The sequence below is a fragment of the Tyto alba genome, unplaced genomic scaffold, assembly GCF_018691265.1.
Source record: "Tyto alba isolate M040663 unplaced genomic scaffold, T.alba_DEE_v4.0 Super-Scaffold_13, whole genome shotgun sequence".
Classification (NCBI taxonomy): domain Eukaryota; kingdom Metazoa; phylum Chordata; class Aves; order Strigiformes; family Tytonidae; genus Tyto; species Tyto alba.
In genome coordinates, this window is record NW_024881275.1 from 47,871,109 (window position 1) to 47,893,131 (window position 22,023).

Consider the following 22,023-nt stretch of genomic DNA (forward strand, 5'->3'; position numbering starts at 1 on the left):
CCTCTTAGGTTCAGAGGGCCAGGAATTGTTTGCCTTTGAGTGGGAAAACCCTGAAACAGGCGACAAAACAGCTAAGGTGGCTGGGCAGTTACATCTCAAGGGCAAATGATGCTAACTCCTTAACTTAATGAGAGACCTGACCACAAAAGAAAATTAAGCTACTCATTGGGGAATAGAAAACCTGGTTAAGTATTTGTGGAAAACTCTAATTAGTAGACATATGACTAAAATTGTAAAATCAGTTGTTGAAAAATGTGAAATTTATAAGGTAAATAATCCTAATATGAGCAATAGGGTAGTGGACACATTTAGTGGATGGCCGGCAGCCTACGACTGTTGTACCAATATGGCTCGTGAGGTAGTGAAACAGCTGCTGAATCAAATAATACCTTGATTTGGTATACCAGCAGCCATATCTCCAGATAGAGGCCCCTGTTTTTATTGCAGAAGTCCAGAAAGTGGGAAAAGCATTTAGGGATTAGATGGGACCTACATACCCGTAAAGGCCTCAACCCAGTGGAATAGTACAATGTATGAAGCAAAATTTGCAAACTACAACTGAGTATGATATGCCAGGAAATTTGGCTAGAAGCACTAACAATAGTATTATTAAGAGTAAGGATGTAGCCTGGAAAAATCACGTAAGCCTGTATGAATTAATGTATCATTTCCTGGAGACTTCTCTTTGCAGTGAAGCCAGAATCTCCAATAACACCAGTTGGCCCTGGGGAGTACCCTCCGGTAGCTTCACAATCAGTTTACATCACCAAAGCAGGTGGGACACTCCAGCTCACCCATTCTGACCAGGGGACTGAGTTGGAATTAAACATGGAAAGATGAGCCACTGACAACTAAGTGGCAGGGACCCTTCCAGGTACTATTAACCACCTATACAGCACTGAAGGTAATGGGGAAAGGGCCTTGGATACACCACCCTTGGGCTAAAAGAGTCTCTGCTCCATGGATGGTGGAACAAAAATCGCCTCTCACTTCGAAGTTTGTAAGAAAACCTGAATCATGAAAGGATATTTGTGGGTGATAATTTCAACTGTTTTATTATTATATATATATAAAAAAAAAAGGGGGCAGGGGACCAGCTATTTAACTAGGTTGGACTTAGGCCAATAATTTAATGGGTAAAAGTGATTTAATATACATACTGGTCCTGGTTGACTAGCTCGTTGCCAACCCTTTCATGGATAAAGCAATCTGTTGTGATTATAAAATTCTGATAAACTTTACATGCTTGATTAATCAAATATTACTACTGTTACAATCGTGTTTAGTATTATATATTACATATATTATATTGTATTGTAATAGTATTATAACTAAACACTTTTAAGCATAAGAAAGGATAGCCCCAGACTGGATGGCTGATAGTAAATGTGATAGTCATTGTCATATTTGTTGTAATCAATGTAAGACTTATGAGAATTTATGGATTAAGCCTTAAAGAGGGGAAATAATACCTCGTGACACTAGCTATTGTAAAATTGCTAACAATAGATGCCAAGTAGAAGCAAGGAGCTAGGTATCCTTTTAAGCTTTGGATGAATGTAACTAGGACAGAAAGACCCCAGACTATCCAATTTGATGCCTGTCAGGTGTTGAGCAGTGGAGGTGTTGAGACACAAAGACAGTTAAGTAGTGAAAGTAAATATTTATGCTCTGATACACAAATTAATAGGGGGCCACCATGTCCCGGGTGGAATGATGTATGGTGAACTACCACCTACCAGGGACAGACCTATACACCTCCCCATCCAATACAGCAAAGGCATTAAAGGATCAAATAAGCATGTGTAAAGGGGTCCCCAATCCCACCTGCTCATCTTTACAATGTAATCCTATATTAATAACCATGAAAGAGCTGATAACCTTGTAGATTGTGTTTATGGCTGAACATAATCTGCAAGAGGTTCAGCCCACCAAAGTATTTTTATTACAGTTTGTCCAGGGTGTGAGTGAGTGGTGGGATTTTTGGGTAGCAGGGGAGGAAGCTACAGTGGTGGCCCCGTGAGAAGCTTCTTGAAGCTCCAAGACAGACCCACCTCTGCACCAAGGCCAAGCCAATCATGATAATGTATTTAATAAGGAGGAGCTGGACTTGTGAGGAGGAGTTGAGACAGCTGTGTGAACAGCAAGGTCAGTGGAAGAATAGAGGAAGAAGGGAGGGTTTGTGTGTGTGTGTGTGTGTGCCAGGGCAGAGACCCTCCCTGTATCCTGTAGTGAGACAGCAGGGCAGTCCCCCTCTCACCACCCATGAAGGTCTACAGTGGAGCAGATACTGATACATGGCCTGTGGGGGGGCCCCACATGAGCAATTAAGATTGTTGCGCCCAAGGCAGCTGGGATCCTGCAGGGAGAAGCAGCTGTCACTGTTGTAGTTTGGTGCTGGGAGGATTGCAGCATACCAGGCTGTCCCATGCTGGAGCAGCTTGGGAAGGGCTACATCTCATGCAAGGGACTCCAGCTGGAGAGAGTTGGGGTCCCATGCTGGAACAGCTAGGAAAATGCTGCAGGCCCATGGGAGGGACTCAAGTTGGAGAAAAGTTGTGGAGGACTGTGTGAGGGGGACAACACTGGAACAGGAGGAAGAAGATCCCCACTCTGAAGACAGAAACAGCAGCAGCACTGACTGTACCATTCCCTGCCTCCTACGCCGCTGCATGGAGGAGGTAGAGATATTAGGAGCAAAGCTGAGCTTGGGAAGAAGGGAGGGGTGGGGGAAAGGTGTTTTCAAGATGTGGTAATGCTTCTCACTGCCCTACTCCGTCTGTTAAGTGTTGCTATTGTTAGTGTCTGTAATAAGTTCACTTTTTCTTTCCCTAACGAGTCTGTCTTTTGCCCGTGACCATAATCGGTGATTTATCCCTCCCTGTGCTATCTCGAATCCCAAGCCTTGGCTTATTTTCTCCTTCTCAACACTAGGGGAAGGAGTGAGTGAGCAGCTGCATAGTGCTCAGTTGCCCTTTGAGCTCAATCCACCGAGCCTTTTGTTTTATTTTCTCCTTCTCAGCACTGGAGGAAAGGGGAAAGTGACCAGATGTGTGGTGCTCAGTTGCCCTCTGAGCTCAAACCACAACACACTTTCAAATTTCTTCCTTCAGCAAAAGTTTTGAAAAGGACAAGCTTAATTGGGTTCGGAGGTAGCAAAAGCAAGGAAAAAGCCTGGAAAGCCATGAGATCAATCCAGGAAGCTCCAGCATGATTTGTCAAATGAGCTAAGAGAGGCACAACATTTTTGAAAACAAGGAATAACAAAATCAAGACAGCAAATTTAGGCAAAGCAAGATAAAGGCATGTTGTGGTTTGAGCCTGGTTGGCAGCCAACCACCACGCAGCCACTCTCTCCTCCTTCTCTTCCGGCAATAAGAAGGGACAGAGAGCCAGTTTTGAGGTTTGAGATAGGACCGGGAGGGGCAAATCACCCATTATGATCACAAGCAGAAGGCAGACTCATTAGGGAAAGGAAAAAAGAACATACATTTATTACAGATACTAACAACCCTTAACAGAGTAGGACAGTAAGAAGCATTGCCACATTGTGAGAACACCTTCCCCCCACCCCTCCCTTCTTCCCAGGCTCAGCTCTGCTCCTGATATCTCCACCTCGCCCTGCAGCGCCACAGGGGCAGGGAATGGGGCGTGCAGACAGTGCTGCCACTTCTTCTACCTTCGGTGAGGCGAGCTTCTGCAACTTCTTTGCCCTGCTCCATCGTGGTCCCCCTCTCACAGGAGACAGTCCTCCACAAACTTCCTCCAACATGAGTCACTCTCACAGGCCCCAGTGTTTCCTTACACTGCTCTGGCGTGGGACACCAACTTTCTCCAACTGGAGTCCTTCCCACGGGCTTCAGCCCTTCCCGAGCTGCTCCAGCATGGGACACTGCCACATGCTGCAATCCTTCCAGTGCTGAACTACAACAGAGAGGTCTACCTTTTCCCACAAGACCCCAGCCTTCTTCTGGCACAGTCAGATTGGTCAACCATGTGAAACACCTCACAGGCCATAAATCAGAGTTTCTTCCACTGTAGATCTTCAGGGGTGGCAGCAGTGGGGGCGTCCTGCCGTCTCACCACAGGATACAGGGGATCTCTGCTCCAGCACACCTCCCCCCTCCTTCCTTCCTGTTACTCCACTGACCTTGGTGTTCACACAGATGCTGCAACTCCTGCTCACAAGTTCCACTGCTCGTCACCACATCCCTTCTTAAATATGTTATCGCAGAGGCGCAGCTGATTGGCTCAGTTTTCTTGCAGAGGTGGAGCTGACTTGGAGCTGGGGGAGCTTCGAGAAGCTCCTCACCGGGGGTTGCCCCTATAGCCTCCTCCCCTGCTACCAAAAAACCCCACCACTCACTCAAACCCAGGACAAGGCATAAACCACAAACATTTTGTAGGAAATCATGTAAATTTCATCACATGGACTGACAGGAGAAGGAGGCTGACACACTCCAAAAAGGCACTACATGGGTTCCCAACATGGCTGGAGCTTTCTTTTCAATACAAACATAACTGTTAGGAACTTTGAATGTCAAGCATCTGTGAGCTGGTGTTCTACATAAGAGAATAAGAAAGTGCATTGGTAAGCAGCGATTCTCCAGGTGCACTGTGTCTATAACTCATGAACAGCGGGGTTATCAGGCCAAAATGTTCTCACTGATGACTTACCCTGTTTCTCAAAACAAGGCAAACTCTCCCAGAATGAGCAATTCAAAGTCACTTTCATGTCTGAGAAGACCACCTTTCCCACTTCAGCTGATTAAGTTAGCATAGCATAACTTTCTAACACAGACAAATCCTAAGCAGTAACTCCAAAGATGCTGGATAATAAATATGAAAGCACGTCAGTACACGGGCATTCAGCAACTGTCATTCCAACTGTATTAAACAGTATCTATGTGTTTTCACCTACTGCTGTCTACAGAGATCATAAAATCTTTAGTGGTTATTCTAGGCCCTCCCTGTACAGAGAGGCAATAAACCTTAATCAGTGTTTCTTCTCCAAACTGTGTAAATTCAAGATCTTTAGAAGATCAAAATTAAAAATAGTCCAGTAGGCAATCATTTTGGTACCTCTCTGCTGGGAAATCTGCCTTAATTTGAAAATCCCTACACACATAAAAGGCCTCCAAAACTAGACACAGTTCCTTGAAAACAAAGCTCTCCTATGGTCTTGTACAATGACAGAATGATTTCCTATGTCTTCCCTTCTGATGAAGATTATTAGACTTCTTTGCTACTCCTCTTTTTGTCACTATTAAACTTGAGGAAAAAAACTGTAAGGGTGAAACAGGAAAAAAGGGGAGAAACACAAAGGTAAGTGAAAACTAAGCTACTAGAAACATTTATCTCTCTGGGACATCAGTCCCAAACAGAAAATCCAAAAAGCAAGTGATAGGAAACAAACACTTGACCTAACACAGAAAAATAATGTTAGAGAATAACAAAGTAAACAAATGGCACAAGTCTTTACTGTCAAATGCTTTAAGGCCGCTTTTGCCACAATCTAATTGGAGATTCAGGAACTCCAGAAAATTCTGGTATATTCTTTTGGCCTCACTACCTGCCTTGCCACACAGCCTCCAAGAAACTGGTTAAACAAGAGATACAGGTGACACTTCAGTTAGTTCACATTAAGCAAATCCATAACAATATGGGAAACCATTTACTTTGAATACTCTCTTTTATGGCATAGATGTTTTAAGAGTGATCCTTAAAAGAAATAAGTAGTTACATGAGCAACAGAATTAATGAGAACTGGTTTTCATGGATTTTTGTTCTGCATTTTTATGTTCCTTCCCTGCAATAATCCAGTTCCCCTCCAAATCCTTACAATTCCCATTCCCTGCAATTCCTTTGGCTTCTCTAGTCCTTGATACCTTCCATTCTTTCCATACATTGCAGCTATCTTGAAGCAAATCACTGGCTAACTGCTCAGCAAGTATCTATGACCACAGATCAGCAAGCCAAACAGAAAAGCACCAGGTCCCTTCATAGCGTTTTCTTAAGGGGGAAGAGTAATTTATCCGCTACTTAACCACTGATTTCTTACAATTATTTTTAACTAGGAAATTAAAAAGCCTCCCTCAAGTCAGAAACTATTTACACAGAAACAGGAGTAAAAGAACAAGCATGACAGCTTTACACAGAATGCCAACTTCACATCTACATGGGAAGGCAACCTGAGGACATAGTATACCAGAGTTTTTTGTCTTTGCCTACTTTTTGCTATGCTCGTGTTTTATGATATGAACCTAATTCTTGTTTGTACCATTTTTCCTTAAGATTTTTGCTCTAGTAGATTATGCTCACATCATAAATACTGGCTAGGTAAAGAGGAACAGAAAAAGATGAAAATCTATCAGTGAGTATCTTTTACATTTTTTGTCTATTTGTACCTATTTCACTCACATACTCTACAAGCTTGAAAAAAACCCTTCCATTTACCGAACAACACATCTCTCATTTCATTTATCTGGCACCTTCTGTGAAAGTGTACCAAGTATGACAGCAAAGACAAGACTCAACATCTCCTACACCTCTGACACTGAAAAAAAAAGTAAAAATTTAAGTGCACACTTTTGTCTTTGAGAAGAAAACAGACTGCTTGTATATAAACCAGCAAGCAAATAAGCTTGAAGAACGGTTGAGAGGCAGAAACGTAGCTCTGCTTTCAGCACTCCTTTAAATACAAACAGTATTTATACACTAAATGACCATTGCAAAAGGTATTTTGGGGTGTGTGGGGAGGAAGCATGTTAAGATTATCATGGTGAAAAAATTAGGGTTGAAAAAAATAAAAAATCTCACAAGGCAGAGGTGACACTCATACACCTAAGCAAATCGAGTTCTCACCATCACTTCTGACCATCTGCAACTAAAACAGTCCCAAATTACTTCTCTATTTACAGTCCCTGAAGCAGGCCTCCCCAAACCATGGGTAACATGTCCACTACAGCATCACACAGTTATTCAGGTTGAGAGAGACTGTTGGAGGTCACTGAATCCAATCCCCCTGCTCAGATCAGACCAATTTAGAACAGGCTATCCAGCACCTTGCCTGGCAAAGTTTTTAATATCTCTAAGGTTGTAACTTCATTAATGTCTCCAGTTCTCTGCTCCAGTGCTTGACCACCTCCAGGGTGAAAAAATTTCTTCCTAATATCTGACCAGAAATTCATGTGTTCCAGTCTGAGTCCTATTCCCACACTCTTTCCCTATCAGCATGCAAGTCTGGCTCTATCTTTTCTGCATCATCCCATGAGAGGACAGAGAGAACTGAGATCTCCCCTGAGCCATCTCCTCATCAGCTTCTGCAACCCTAGATCACTTCATCTTTCCTCATAGGTCACATGCTCCAGCCCCTACATCATCCTGGCGTCCTCAAGCTAGCTCACTCTACTAAGTCAGAATCTGCCTTTTCTGCAGAGCTGCTATCCACCCATTCAGCCCCCAGACTGATCATTTACACAGTTACTCTGGCCCAGTGCAAGACTTTGCACTTGCTTTTGTTGAATGACATGAGGTCGCGAATTCTCCAGTCTGTTAAGCTCCCTCTGAGTAGCACACCTGCCCATCATTATACTGGCTAGTCCCCACAGTATTGTGTAATTTGTGAACTAGCTTGAGGACCACTATGTCACCAGAGATATGTTGTTCTGTAACACATGGGTTTTTTCAAGCTTGTAATATCATATAATTTTTACTGTATTTACCACTTACATAGCTTTTCCCTAATCTCTCATGTTCACTATGCCCTTTTTTAAAAATGCAACCAAAATGCAACAAACCCTTTAAGTTATTTTTCTGTAGTGTTCAAATTCTTCTTATTAGTACTTTTTATATTTCACTGCATAAAAGCAGGCTGAATCAGATTTATGATCCATCCTCTCCTCTCCTCCCCCCAAAAAAGGGAAAAATAAAAGAATATCTATTTTTCCAGTCTAGGAGCTAACCAGCATATTATGAATCTACAGACTGACTAAACATTTTTTTCCTGAGAACTTCAGTGCAGGTTTCAGAATGCAACTGATTCAACCACCAAACTCAGCGTCATTCAGGATGACCAAAATTTCCCATTTTAGACTAATTTAAAATTAGGAAGAGAAAAGTAAATCCATTTAACATTTCATTGATCCAAAACTGTTGCAATTGTTGGTTTAAACAAGGATTAATATATACACTTCTGTGACTTAGCATTACGCATGACCAACCAAAATATTACAGTCAGCAAGTGAAAGACCCTATGGGCACAAGAGATTACCAATGTTTTAAAAATTAAATTGAGTTTTAATGAAGAAAGGAGTGTTTTTCTGGGTGTCTCTCCCTCACTTTTTCAGTCCAACTCAACAGACACCTATGAATGAACTATCTTGACTTCTCACTTTCTTGAAATACGCCACTGAAGCATGTACCACAGTTTGCTGCTTTACTTCTTCACATGGACAGTCATAGATTTCTTAAGTTTGAACACACTTCTCATACCAGTGGCTAAAAGCCTTCATTCCTAACTCTACAAAAATCATGAGGAATTTCTGAAACTGCTCTGAAATCTAACCTGTATCCAACCTCCAAAATCACTGCAAAAGCAAGTTTAAGAGCAGTTTATAAACACTTTTTGTAATCTTGCTCAAAAACACACACAGACCAGAAGAATCACAGACTGATGGGGTTTCTGAGCAAAAAGGCTCAATAACCTACTACTAAATCTGCACAAAAAGTCTTTCCAAAAGCTACTGCTTACTCCTGCTTGGCTTGCTGCCATATCAACTTACAAACAGGAAAAATGAGCCAGCATGCATGAAAAATAAGCAGATAAACACATTTTTAAGGGAAATAAGAAAAAAAAATCACTTAAAAATGACCTATAGGTGGGGGGAAAGAAAAAACAAAACAACACAATTCAGATCTTGTAAAGATTTGCACATGCTCTTAATGAAAGGAGAAGTACCCATGCGACTAAAAATCAAATCTTCGCAGAGCAAGAATTCATGCAGATAGTAATTGTAAATCTCTAATGTTTTCACTTTGGAACCTGAACATATGCCAGGTGCAAAACAGCAAAAGATAAAGAGGGTATAACTTTCAGCTGTGCTGAAAAAAACATGCAGCAAACATTTTCAAACTGTATGTTGCAGTTCTTTGGAATAGGTTCAATCATACAGCACCAGGGCTGTTCCATGTATTCTCCAATAGACCCAAATGTTCTATATACAGTTAATATTACTAGCCATATTTTGTGGTGTAATAGCCACTCCTCGGGCTCTCATACAAATAGAAATCATGTAAATAAATATTCTGTATGGCATTTAGAAGTTTTTAAACTATTTAAGGGCAGTCTTCCTAGCAGGCCATTTTCCAGGTATGCAGAATATGAAGTATTTTAATAAGATTCACAGAATTCATACTTTACTCCTCAACATACAGACTGGCAGGAAATATACAACATAACTAAAAACCTTCCTCCTACCCTCCTTCCAAAAAAATGTGCCCTGGAGCACAAATCAGTAGTATTACAGGAAAAAGTCCAATTCCCTTATTCATACATGATATCGAAAACAATCAACAGTAGGTAATGTTCTTTTTGATACTGGCTGCATATCCTTGCGCTACAGTTGTGTACATTATACAAAAGTACAAAAATTCAATTAAAGTCTTAAGGAAGCATTTCTGATTTTTTTTTTTTTTTTTTTTTTTACTTGAAGCAATGGGAGTATGTCTCCTTTTAAGATTATTGTTTCCCATTTGGGATTCTCCCAGAAGCTGTTAACCATACCCAAGCGCTTAGTTGTAAACTCTGAAATACTACATTGTTTCATTGAGGGCTGGTTATGATGACAGCCAACGTCCAAGAAAACCACAACAGCTGCTGGGCAATGCAGCAAGCAACACAGATAATCTGTATGGACACAGAACCCTAATCATTACAAAAGAAATCAGAGAAATGTCTTGACACACTTTACCAGTAACAGACTGATCACAGATGATACTTTTTCATACATCATAGCTGCAAAGGCTTTTGCATGAGAGGAAGGATGCAGAGGTTCAATCTAAACATGATGCCAGTGGTAGTGGGAACAGCAACCCAAGACCTTAGAACTGGGATGACAGGCTCTCAACTGAGCAAGATCTACAGAGGACTGGTTTTAAGAATGAACATTTGGAGCATGTGTGTGCATTTGAGAAGCTCAGAAAACAAAAATGCTGTACATTGTGTTTGATTAAAATGCTTCTGAAAATACCTATGACCTACTATTTCAAAACCCATTTCCTGCACCTTTCCCTAAACAAAGTGAAGTATGCATTCTTTGCTCTACATTATACATCAAGAAACTTCCAGAAGGAAGCTTTATTTCAAGTCATCAGAGCACAAGAACAACAGTATTTTTCCCTTCAAAAATGGAGTTTCTCTTCCTCATTCAGGGAATTCTAACAACCAAGCATTTACTGTACTTCACATACATAAAGAATAAAAAAATAGTTTAGAACAAGCATGGAAGAATGCAACCAGAAAGTGTTTAAAAAACAAAACAAACAACCAAAAAAAAAAAAACCAACACAAAAACCCTCCACACAAAACAAATAAAACACAGAAAATCAAAGGTGGCAGAAAGCAGCACCATCATATTAAGATATTCTTGCAGAGGGAGTTCCCACTGCAAACTTTGCAAGATGCTCTCTGACATTTTGGTACTCTATACCTTCTCATTATCCCACCCACATCTTGCATCACATGAACACTGACAACTCTTATGTTTAGATGACACATCTCTATCTGAACTTCTGATATGAAGCAGATGCTGTATGAGAGACCACATAAAATACCCAAGGTGCAAGATCTAAGAAAAAAAGCTGCAATACTGCTGGTTGAAAAAGATTTAAAGCCTATCTTTCTCAGGATTAAAAAAACAAGGGTCAAAATCTTTCTGTTCATGTGTGGATTTAATTTTGCTAAGATAATCTGTGGGTGAAAAAAAAGCACTGTATAAGCAGCAAAACTAAATCTAAAAAGTCAAGAAAAAAAAAACAAAACACTTCATTTTTCAATTGAGCACAGCTGTTCCAAGATTTTATGTTTACAATCATGTTTATTAATATTCTTTAAGTAATTTCTCATTTTAACCTTTTGTGACAAGGGAAACATACTTCTCAAACCATGCTGAGAAGAGTGTTGACTTTTCAGTCTTTACTCCCGTCTGAAGGCATGGGTGAAGCAGCGAGTATGAACTAGGGAGAGCACAAAATCTGCTCTGCTGCCTAACTTTTTTTCTGTATTAACTTCATCTTGGAAAGAGATAGCTCAAGGCTCAAATAGAACATTTATTGTGCCTGGGATGCCAACTTCAGATGGATATGAAAATGCAAATGTTGTAAAAATCACACAGACTTAAGAGGGAACTGTTAGGACATGAACAAAGCTAATACACACACATACGCACATATACACCTGTAATTTTTTATGACATTCCTTTTCTTTGAACTGAGACCGAACTGATATGAGACCACCAGTTTCAAAACCAGACAAACTCTAACCAAAAACTGTGCAAGATGTCAGACCTAAATTGCTTTTCAGCTGCAAATTCATGCCTTCTCCACTAATGCCTGTGGAGTGACACCGGTAGAAAAATCAACATACACTCAAATCTAACACTTTCTCTATTAATGAAAATTAATCTTCCCCCCATTTTCCAGGCAATTAATAACTTTTAGCCAAGGCAGTAGCTAAAAAAGATCAGTGAGTTTAGAACCAAATCAGTTGCCAGAACTGTATTATGTATAACTGCGTACCACCCCAAACTTACAGTCCTTCTGGCAGCTGAAGGATCAGTTCCAGTAGGTCAACAGAGTGACAATAATTAGTATCTTGATGGATTAGACTGAAAGGATAATTCAGATTATTTCATAAATAGACATTGCAAAGCAGATCATGCATTTCAAAATTAAATGCTTAGCTCCAGTCTTTTTGCTATTATTAAACTGAAATTTGTACTATAAAGAGAATTTTGAATTTTTCATTCCTGTGGTCCTGCTTATTTTACATTAAAAATATGTTAGTATAGGCAAGTATGAAGATGTTCATACTACAAGAGCCACATTTAAAAGATCTGCAAATTAATTTTATTTGATTAATTCTCCTTAAAATACATTTCTCTCAGTCTCACACTATAATTATGTCTGAGGTGGAAATAACAACATTTGCTAACATTCACTTGAACTGGCTCGGGCTGGCACCTAAAAAGCATACCTCCAAAATAACTTCATATAGTATATTTATGGCAATTTCAGGTCATTATAATTTCCAGTTGATATAAGCACGACATATTAATTTACCAAAGAACATCAAAGTGAAATAAAAAATAAAGTGATAGTCACAAACAATGACTTAAAACAAATACACATGATCTGAAAATAATTGTTAAGGAAATAATTTGCATTTATTTCCCAAATTAATCCCATCTTGTTTCTGTTAAAACTCCTTTAAATAAACATTCTATGTTTGTCTGCTAACATTCATTCCATGATTATTAGAATCTATTCAGAGCACAACTACTTTATGTAAAAAGTAAGTCTTCTATCTTCCCTTATAATTCAAAACTAGCAAAACCAACACACTAACACTATAATAAATAATTCTGAGATACTGAACGTAATTACAGTCTAGTGCCCAAGACAGGTTAGTTCTACCCAACAAACATGCACAGTAACAGGCTTACAATACTGTGGTAATTCTAACCAAGAAGTACCATCAAGCCACTTCTTCCTTACGAACATCACACTTCAACCAAATTAAAATAAAGATGCTGCAATACTAGTTTCCAGTTTGGCTTTTTGTTTGTTTGTTTTTAATCAATAACAATCACAACTCTTGAAAATCATTCGCATACTGAATGTGCTTCACTTGTTCTTACTAAGAAGTTATCTTTCCATCTTGCTTTTTTTTTTTTACACGTTTATAAAGCTGTGAAGACATCACGGTGACATAAATCAGAAAACTCATATCTATCTCCAGGCATGCCAGAATTAAATATGATACTCACTGTGAAGTCAGAGTAACTGTCTTCCGGTTTAACAAAACCTCACATACCACACATAGATGGTTTAACTATGCACAACTGCTAAAGGCGCAAAAGCTTACATGTGCCTATATGAACATATAAGGAGTTTTAGTATTTATATTACAACTACTTAGCATATACAGCATTAGGCAGAATCACTATGAATTCAAATAGTTTTCTACTGCACTTAATCAACACATTAGTACTATCTTTACAAGCAAGTGCATCCCTCACATTCTGCAGTTATGCATGTTTGAAAACTGGCACTGGTCCTCTCATCAGCAGTTTAAGCTTCTCCGAACTGAAAGACTTAGCAGATGCCTAGTTGTCTGCCTAAATAAGCAGCTCTCATTACTCTTCTTAACAGTATTTTCTGATAGGACTTAGCCTTATATGCATCTTAATAATTTTAGCTTTAAAGTTTTTCTAATTAAAGACTTTGCAACAGAAGGAAGGCAAGCAATATTAATTAAATTTAGCAAAGTTTACCAGACGACATCCAAAAAGCTGATATGTATAACAAAGATGTTTAAGAGAAAAGCTGCTTTCACCAGCTATAGACCTCACACCAGTAACTTAAGTACTTTCAAAAGCCATCTTTCCAAATGTTGCAAAATCTGAGAATCTTAATATAGACCTTACCAAAAAAGTGAAGCTGAAAATGTCTAAGAATTTCCACTACGGACACAATTTTTTTTTCCTAGCTGACAACCTTGCCTCCAGGCAGGATTCTATTCTATTTTTCACGGAGAAGAGGCACGTACAGAAACAGAGGCAAAGTACTCTATGGAAGGTAAAGTGCCTCTTTCAACTTCCTGAACGAAACAAAGAATCGGGTCTTCAGCGCAGTGTTTTCTAGTCCAGTATTCTTTCACTAATCTGACAATCATGAATAGAGACTTTCCCTTCTGTTGACACACACTGTTTTGGAGAATACAAAAGAAACAACAACAATAAAAAGAAGCAGCAGCCATCATGAAACATTTTTCTACTGGGGGAAAATACATAGTAAACATTCTCCCAATCTTGCATGTAAATGGTAGTAATTTCACTAACCCCTAATATTTGAAGACCAGATCACAATACATTTTTTAATCAAAAGTTAATATATTAAGACCACAAGGAGGAGACTACTTGCTTTGCAGAGCACAGCTAAGAGGCTGTTCAGCAAAATAATCCAAGTTCAGCCCTGTTGCCACTTTAGTGCATCATTTTTTCCTCTGGTGGCAAATATTTGAATGAAACAAGTAGACTTACATAAAGTCAGAATATCAGTTTTTCCTTTGTAGGAAAAAAAAAAACCATTTCTCATCCCCAATTGAGAAATGTCCTGGATTTGTCTGTAAATTATGACATTTTATATCAAAATTAGAAAATAAATCAGAGATCATACCACATGAAAACATTTTATGTATTTTTGAGATCATGACTAACAATAAACATTCACCTGCTACTGTGACTTAAGGATATTGTAAAACTTAATCATTTAACTTGGGCATCTGCAAGAGCTCTTTTGAGCAATCTGCTTCTGACTATTGCAGCACAGAACTTCTAAGCACAGGATCTGTGCTAGTGAATATAAAAACTTCAGGACAAACCCCAAAAACCCTGTCCCTTTCTGGAGAGGAAAAAACTCAGCATTCCCTAATCCAACAGTAAGGTCTTTGTATACAAGGCCTGTGATGAATTCATTATATGATGAATTAATTATATGATGAATTCTTTTCTGCACCAAGATTTTCCAAATCAAGGGAAATACAAAAGCTTCTATCTCCCAATAGTAGCATACTAAGTCAATTTGTCTTTCGGATTATTAAGAGTGTGGGAATGCTAGGAGAGGTTTTGAGATCAGGCTTTAGGATTGCCTTATCATCTACACCAAGAATGTCCACACAATTTTAAAACAAAATGTTGAAATATTTTCATCAGGTAAAACCTCCATTTCCAGATCACCCATACTAGAAGAATATTTTTCTCCTATATGTTTTCTTTGGAAGGCCCAAATAGCTAAACAGGAGAGACTGATCTTCCCCACATGCTCTGTGGTCTCAGCACATGAGAAAAGCTATTTTTGAGCCATGTAATACAATTCAAAGGTAAAAATTCAAGTTCTTCCTCACCTTTCTGCATGGGAATCCTTTAATATTCTGTCAAGCACAAATTTCAAGAGGAACTTGTCTATAACACCTACTTCATTTCAGATCAATATTTTTATCAGTGTAAACACCTGTACTGCACAGACTCTTGTAAATCATCCAGGTAAGTCCCCAAGACATGAGCACCACTAAAAATACATTATAGGAAAAGACTAATTAGATACCTAATTTCTTCACCCCTCAGGCCCAGAGAATGATGTCTTGTTTTCTGTCAATCTCCGACACCATCTTCTAATTACTAACTTCATATATACATAAAGTTTCATTCTTGTGGCCTTTCACAAACGACAGCTTAGAAAAACATCTAATGTCCCAGTGCTGAAACCACAGAGACACTCGTTTAAATGCAACCATGTGGGAAAATCCAGTGCAGTCTTGGAGCAGTGCAGCTCTGGTGTTTGACAAGCACATCAACCCAGATGTTGGGACCTCAGTCCTGAAAACATCGTAGCTCCAGAATGAATGAACCACATGCCCAAAACAGGTTCCTCAGAGAGACCCTGCTGCGGGCTGTTTCTAACAGGAAACTGAAGAAGACGATTAAGGGGCAGATGTTGAGGGTCCCAGAGGCACTCAACCGGGGTTCCCACAGAGGCAGCCTGACTTTCAAAGCATTTTGGAACTACACGCAAGAACTTGAGGTGACTTGCCACTGTAAACCGTGGATTCCCGCTGATAGCGGCAGCCCGCTGAGAGGGGCAGCGCCCGATTCAGGACATGGATGCGCACACGGGCCCATACACACCCCCACTCTCCCCCCCTCCCAGAAAAAAAAAAAAACCTTTCAGGAGCGGGGCAATGCGGGCTCCCCGCAGAGCCCGAGAGCATGCTGCAGGTCGGCGGCTGCTGCAGTGAGGAGGGAGGTCGGGCTGGGCCGGACAGGCCCCGGAGCTGCCGAGGGCACCTCAAAAGAGACGCGGCCACAGCCGTCGCCAGGGCGAGCAAGCACTGGCGCCCAGTGCACTGTAACCTCTCCGGCTGCAACAGCGGCCGACAGACCGGGTTGTAGGGCGGCGAAGCGCTGGCAGCGGCCGGACCTGCAGCCCCGGTACCGCGGGCCGCTCGCGCTTCACAACGACGCATCCCGACCGGCGGGGAAAAAGTCACCGCCGTGTCCAGCACCGATGGGCAGGGGACCTCAAGCACCCCGTGGCTGGCTGGGCGACACACGGCCTGTCGGCAGCCGCCGCGATTTGCCTCACTGTGCTGTGAGCGGCGGGAGTTCCTTCTCCGTCCCGTCCCGCTGCCCGTCACCCACCTGGGAACGGGCCCCCCGGGGCGGCAGCGACTCCCTGCACTGCGGGGGAGAACTTCGAGGCCCTTCGGGCCCGCTGCGTTGCCGGGTGGGGGTGGAACGCCCGGAGCTACTCCCTCTTCCCCGGGGCCCCTTTCCCGCTCACCTGGTGGCGGGTCTCTGGCTCCCGGGGCAGCGCGGGGTGCGGCGTGGCCGGCAGGGCTAGCCTGGCCCTGGTTGCGCGCTGCCAGCTCCGGCAGGCTCGGCCCGTGGATGGGCGGTGGCAGCGGGCAGAGGGCGGGGGGCGGTGGTAAACGAGCGGCACCGCCGCTCATGGCGACTCCGGGAAAGCCGGAGCAGGAGTGAGCGCGAGTCCGGGAGGGTGCCGGGAGGAGGCAGGCAGCCGTGGAGGAGGTGGAGGCGGCGGCCTGGGCAGCGGGGGAGGAGGCACCGGAGGAGGCGGGGGGCGGTGGAGGGGAGGAGAAGAGGGAAGGCAGGAAGGGGGCGGTGGAAGAAGCCACCCATTTGCCGGGTCAGGACGCCTCGCCGGACTGATGGAGGAGCTATGGTCGCTCGCCGCTCCTCTTCTCGCCGCACCGAGCTGCGCCGCGGTCCCGCCAGCAGGCGGGGGCGAGGAAGCAGGCGTTGGACTGCGCGCCGTGGGGCGCTGAGCGGGCAGCGACTGGCATCGCTCCACGTCCCGTACAGCCGGCAGCGCCCACCTTCCCCAAAGCAGCCCCACTGCGGGGATGGCTGAACGGTCAGCGCCAACGGGGGCATTTAGGAATCATGAGCGACGCGAAGAACCTCCAACTGGGCGCAGCCCTCGGCCAAGCAGCGGAGACCTGTGTCGAGGCGTGCCGACAGCTCCGGTATAGAAGCTACCACTGCCTTCGCCACCCGGTTCGCTGCCAAGGAGGAGGAAGTCTTCCCCCCCTGCATCCTCCCTCCGTCCGCCCCGACCTGGCCGCAGCGGCCCAGCGAGCGGGAGCGCTCAGCTCGCCGCCGGCGGCCCAACGCCTCCCCGAGGCCGCTCGTCTCCCATCGGGCCGAACCCGTTAGCAACTCCATAGCCGCAAGACGCGAAGACCTGCGGAAAGCACACAGGCGCGGCAGACTGGCTTCCTTTATTGTGGTGGTACCCCCACCGCCCCTCCGGTCGGGCGAGGGAGGGGGAGTGGGGCCAGTGCCGCGGTCGGCCCGGCCCCGGGGGCCTCAGCCCGCCCCGAGCAGACCCTGCGCGCAGAGCCTGGAATCATCGCGCTGTATCGCGTTCCGTGTCTGCGGGCCGCTGGGCACGGACGCTGCCGCGGGCCCTTCGCTGTTGTGGCGTGCCCCATCACCCCAGCAGCCGGCGGGACGCGCTCCTGCTCCGCGCCCAACGAAGCAGCACGGTGCTGCGTCAGGGGCGACTGCCCGGGGAGAGGGGGCAAAGGCGTTGATCGATTGGCCGGTCGGACGATTTCAGGGGCTGCGCTCGACCCCTGTGGAGCGTGGACACTGCGTAGCGGCGGCCCAGGAGAGGGCGGCCTTGGGGCGCAACTGGTGCGGGCACGTAGAGCGACGCTTTCTTCGCTGTCGCCGGGCGGTGAGCGGTGTCCGGGAGGAGCCGGCCCTTACAGGCACGTGTGGGCACCAGGGACCGCCCCTCGCTGCCGTCAACTTGGAAGGCGACAGCGGAGCGTGGGTGATGGCGACAGTTCGCGGTGCAGGGGCAAACCGCGCCTGCCGGTTTATGCAAATAAAACAGAGTAAACTCCTTAATTTGTCCCGCGAGTGACGGTTTATTGCTTTCTTGTGAGATAAGCATTATCCAATTTACGTGAGTTAATCCCTTTGCGTGAGAAGATACCAGGAATGCAACTAAGGGTTTCTCTTAATGAATATGAGTCTGCATCTGTGCATGTGTCTCTGGGTTGAAGTAAGCAGCTGCATTTGCCGAGCCAATCCAGCTCGGTTTGGTTTTCAGGAAGAATAAAATAATGGGAAAATTGATAGATACATAACCAAGGAAAATTCACTACTTAGCAAAATTTGGTCCCTGGTGGGATGCATTTGCTCTCATCAGTGTAGCAACAATTCTGTGGGATCTATATGTGAAGATGGATAATTTATTACATTTTGCACATCACAGCAGTGCCACCTTCTTCTGTGCAATGCTATGTGGGAAAAGTTTCTTCAAATCATGCGTTTGCCTGCATTACCCCACTGTGCCACCCTTTTCCCTCACTCCTTCAAGTAATTTGATTGAGGTTTTCACCTAGTGTGGGAAAGCGTGACCATGACTGCCTAGGAGTCTAGCACCTCTGGGAGTTGTAGCCTACTGCTGCCATGATTCATGTGTCCCAGCAATTACATAAGGCCATTCAAAGCCTTTCGTGATTTATTTGCTTAAACTCCACAGAGCTAAACTCTCATGTCTTCAGCCCCAAATCAGGAAACAGCTTCTGTCTTGTGATCCTATGGAACACATGGGTCTGAAGTACTTACTTGTCACATATTCTGCTTCACCTTTCCAAGGTGTCTGCACTTCTTTCAGATTGGTGCTATAGGACAAGGACATGCAGACTGCATGAAGCTCCTGGCAATACACAGGTGGCAGAAAGAGATGAACAGAGCCACTATTGCTTTATGTTGATTAATTTTTCACTCACTTCCAGGGGACAAGTTGCTTTAAAACTACTCCCATACTGAAGATACTACATAAGACTGCATTGTGGCACATGCGTCCTGTTTTTGTGAGCCCACCAAAACTTTGCAAATTTGAATACTGGAGGATTTTATACTACAGGAAAAGTTACGAAAATAGCATCAGTTATTCAACTAAGACTATCTAACTTTTTTGCACCTAGATTGTCTTCCAGAAATAAGCAAATAAAAGAGATTTCTGTAGTATGAAACTACTTCATCTATTAATCTAGCATGTACTCCAGACTGCAGGCTATCTGGAAGTTCAGGTAGTCTGTCTCTATGCAGTGTGGGTCAATAGTCTTGCAGACACGTAACCTGGCAGTTCTGGTGCCTTGCACGTCATTTACTTCCGGACATGAGGAGTTTCATTTTCCTGTTTTAAATTTAAATCAAGCATTTTCAAGCTAATACCCTTACAAGAGCTAGATCCAGATTTTTTTCCAAACATCATTTAACTCAAGTGGGACAAGAAGAATTAATACCTTTAGCTTAATATCTTATTAAGGTAATTGCCACATATGGAAAATAGACAAGCTTTTGGTACTGTACAGAAAGACTTCTTAAGGTCTGCTTAAGGTTTTCAGATACTTAAAGACAAGGTTTTTCCTCTAAGATTTAATACAACTGGTGTCTTAACTCATTTTTCTAAACAGAAACGTAGTAATGGGCGTCCAGAGGTAAACTCATTGATAGCATACATCAAACAGATCCATGGAAAAGTTGTAACAGGCAATTTTTTTTTCCTCTGTTGTAAGTTTTATTTTATTTTAAAGTTTGCAAACTTGAAATACTGCAATGATCAGAAAGCTACTGCACCCTGTAATGCAGACTTCTTTCCACTTCAGGTGAGTTCAGACCTCACTGGTTTGAGTGAGAACAAACACTACAAGAACATCTGACACTGATGCAAACTCTTTTGCAGACCAGGAGTGCTTGTTTCTTCCAACTTCATGACTAATTCTGCCTAAAAACAACACATAATTTGAGTCTATATTTCCATATCCCAATGGTCTGCCAGAATCAGCCATACAGTATGATTGTCAGGGTTCTTACTGTGGTCCAGTGTTGAAAACAGTGATACTAGGTATATTGTTTCATTAAAAAATGAACAAATTAAGCCTCCACTGTTCCCAAGGCATCTCTTAAAAGCTGATAACAGCTAAAGTGGTGTTTAAGGCTTTGTATAAGCCAGACTTCTCAATCAGCTGATTTTTACCTTGCATCCTTAATTATTTCTGTTCTGTTTGAAGTGCCTGATTATGAGAGGGACATATAAAAAAGATCTACTGCAAGTATGACTGATGAGATGGTGAAAAACCTAATTCAGCAGGGAGTTGTGTTAGACTTTTTTAAAGGACACCTCTCTCTGAAATGAAAGCTGATATGCATATTTAAAAAATACTTTCTTTACTCCACAGGCAAATAAACATATTCATGTGCAGATTTCTTGTAGAGAAAAAGGATGTCCAGCTTCCTGCAGGCATTAGTTTGTCTTTTAAGTAGTTGAGAAAAACATGAAATCAAAAGGACTTAAAACTTTCATTCTTAAGTGCAACAGTACAGGAAGTGTACAAGATACTTCCACTGGCACTAACTTCATGGCTGCTCCATTTTCCATGTGTGCAGCTGTCTGCTGCTTACTGCAGGGGTAGCCTAGGTTGCCATTTATGACTTGGAGGCCAGTTCTGCCAGATGCTATATTTCTCCTGTAGGAGTCACTACACAGGATTCTCTGCTGGAGTCGCTCTCTTAGAATCTGGCTAAGGACTGGATCTGTAGGGACTAAAGTGAGTCTGTTGTTGAAGCTACCACTGGAACATTGCAAACCTCACTGAAGAATGAGAAATGCAAAAGGAAAAAGATGGAACACATCTCTTAGGAAATGAACATTAGCACTTGTAATACATGAGCATATATTGAGGTCCTCTATTCCTGCAGTAAAATAACATTTTACTAGGACTGTACACAGAAATCTTGGAGCTTTAAGATGGGCCTTCTGATTTCCTTTTCCATACTCCATCCCAGCATTTACTTGCTTTGAAGTAGCACTGTTGGTTGGCCTCCCAGTTTTCAAATAGTAATTTCTATACTCTGCTGTAGGTTCCATTTGGGTTGCAAATACGTCACCCTAGGCAAAGCTCAGTGAGCAGAGCATAAAAATCATGAAGCTGAGCACACGTCGTAGCTGAAGAGTATGCACAATTACTTGCTTATTTGTACACGTACAGAAGCAAGAAAAGTATGTGAAATGAGAAGGGCTTTGTCTGTGCATGACAAGAACTGGCTGTATTGTTGACAGTTCTTACAGGACATACTTGTTACCTCTTGTCTTATCACTGTTAGCAATAATGGACTTTACCGGTATCTGAACACAGAAATAGCAGAAACACTTTAGCATTCAGAGTGACTTTGATGATGCAAATGAAATGGTGCAACAGGGAAATACCCTAAATGGTAGACCTCGGAGATAAATTTATGTTAAATGTTATGGGTTCTCTTGCTTTGCATTTGTGGTGTGATGGCCTAGAGAAAATTTGGTCAGCTGCAAGACCCCATTGTATTAGGTGCTGTACAAATGTCCATAGCCCTGAAAAGCTTGCAATCTAAATATGCAGAAGAAAGAGGGAGAAAGGACATAAAGGCATGGAAAAGTGCAATGATTTGCCTGTAGAGATGCGGCATCATGGTGGCAGAATTCATAGTCCATGTCTCAAGTTTTATGCCACCTGAGCATATGCCATCTCCCTCTGGTTAAACATCACCTCAGGATGGAGAATGAGCTTGGAACACTGCCCTCCCTGACAGTGCCTAGGAACAGCGGTAGCACTGAACTAATGATGGTTCATCAATAACCATGAAGTGATAAAGCAAATCACCA

General features: G+C 42.8%; 1 protein-coding gene across 2 annotated transcripts in view; it reads right to left on the bottom strand.

Moving 5' to 3' along the window:
* Window positions 1-16,860, bottom strand: part of RNF38 (ring finger protein 38) — a 160,754-nt gene extending 143,894 nt beyond the window's left edge. The window contains exon 1 of one of the 2 annotated variants that reach the window (XM_032988453.2): window positions 16,621-16,860. In XM_032988453.2, the coding sequence (XP_032844344.2) occupies window positions 16,621-16,789 (169 nt within the window). In that variant the 5' untranslated portion in view covers window positions 16,790-16,860. The remainder of the gene's footprint in view (window positions 1-16,620) is intronic. The other variant, XM_032988448.2, reaches the window with a different exon arrangement.
* Window positions 16,861-22,023: the final 5,163 nt, after the last annotated feature.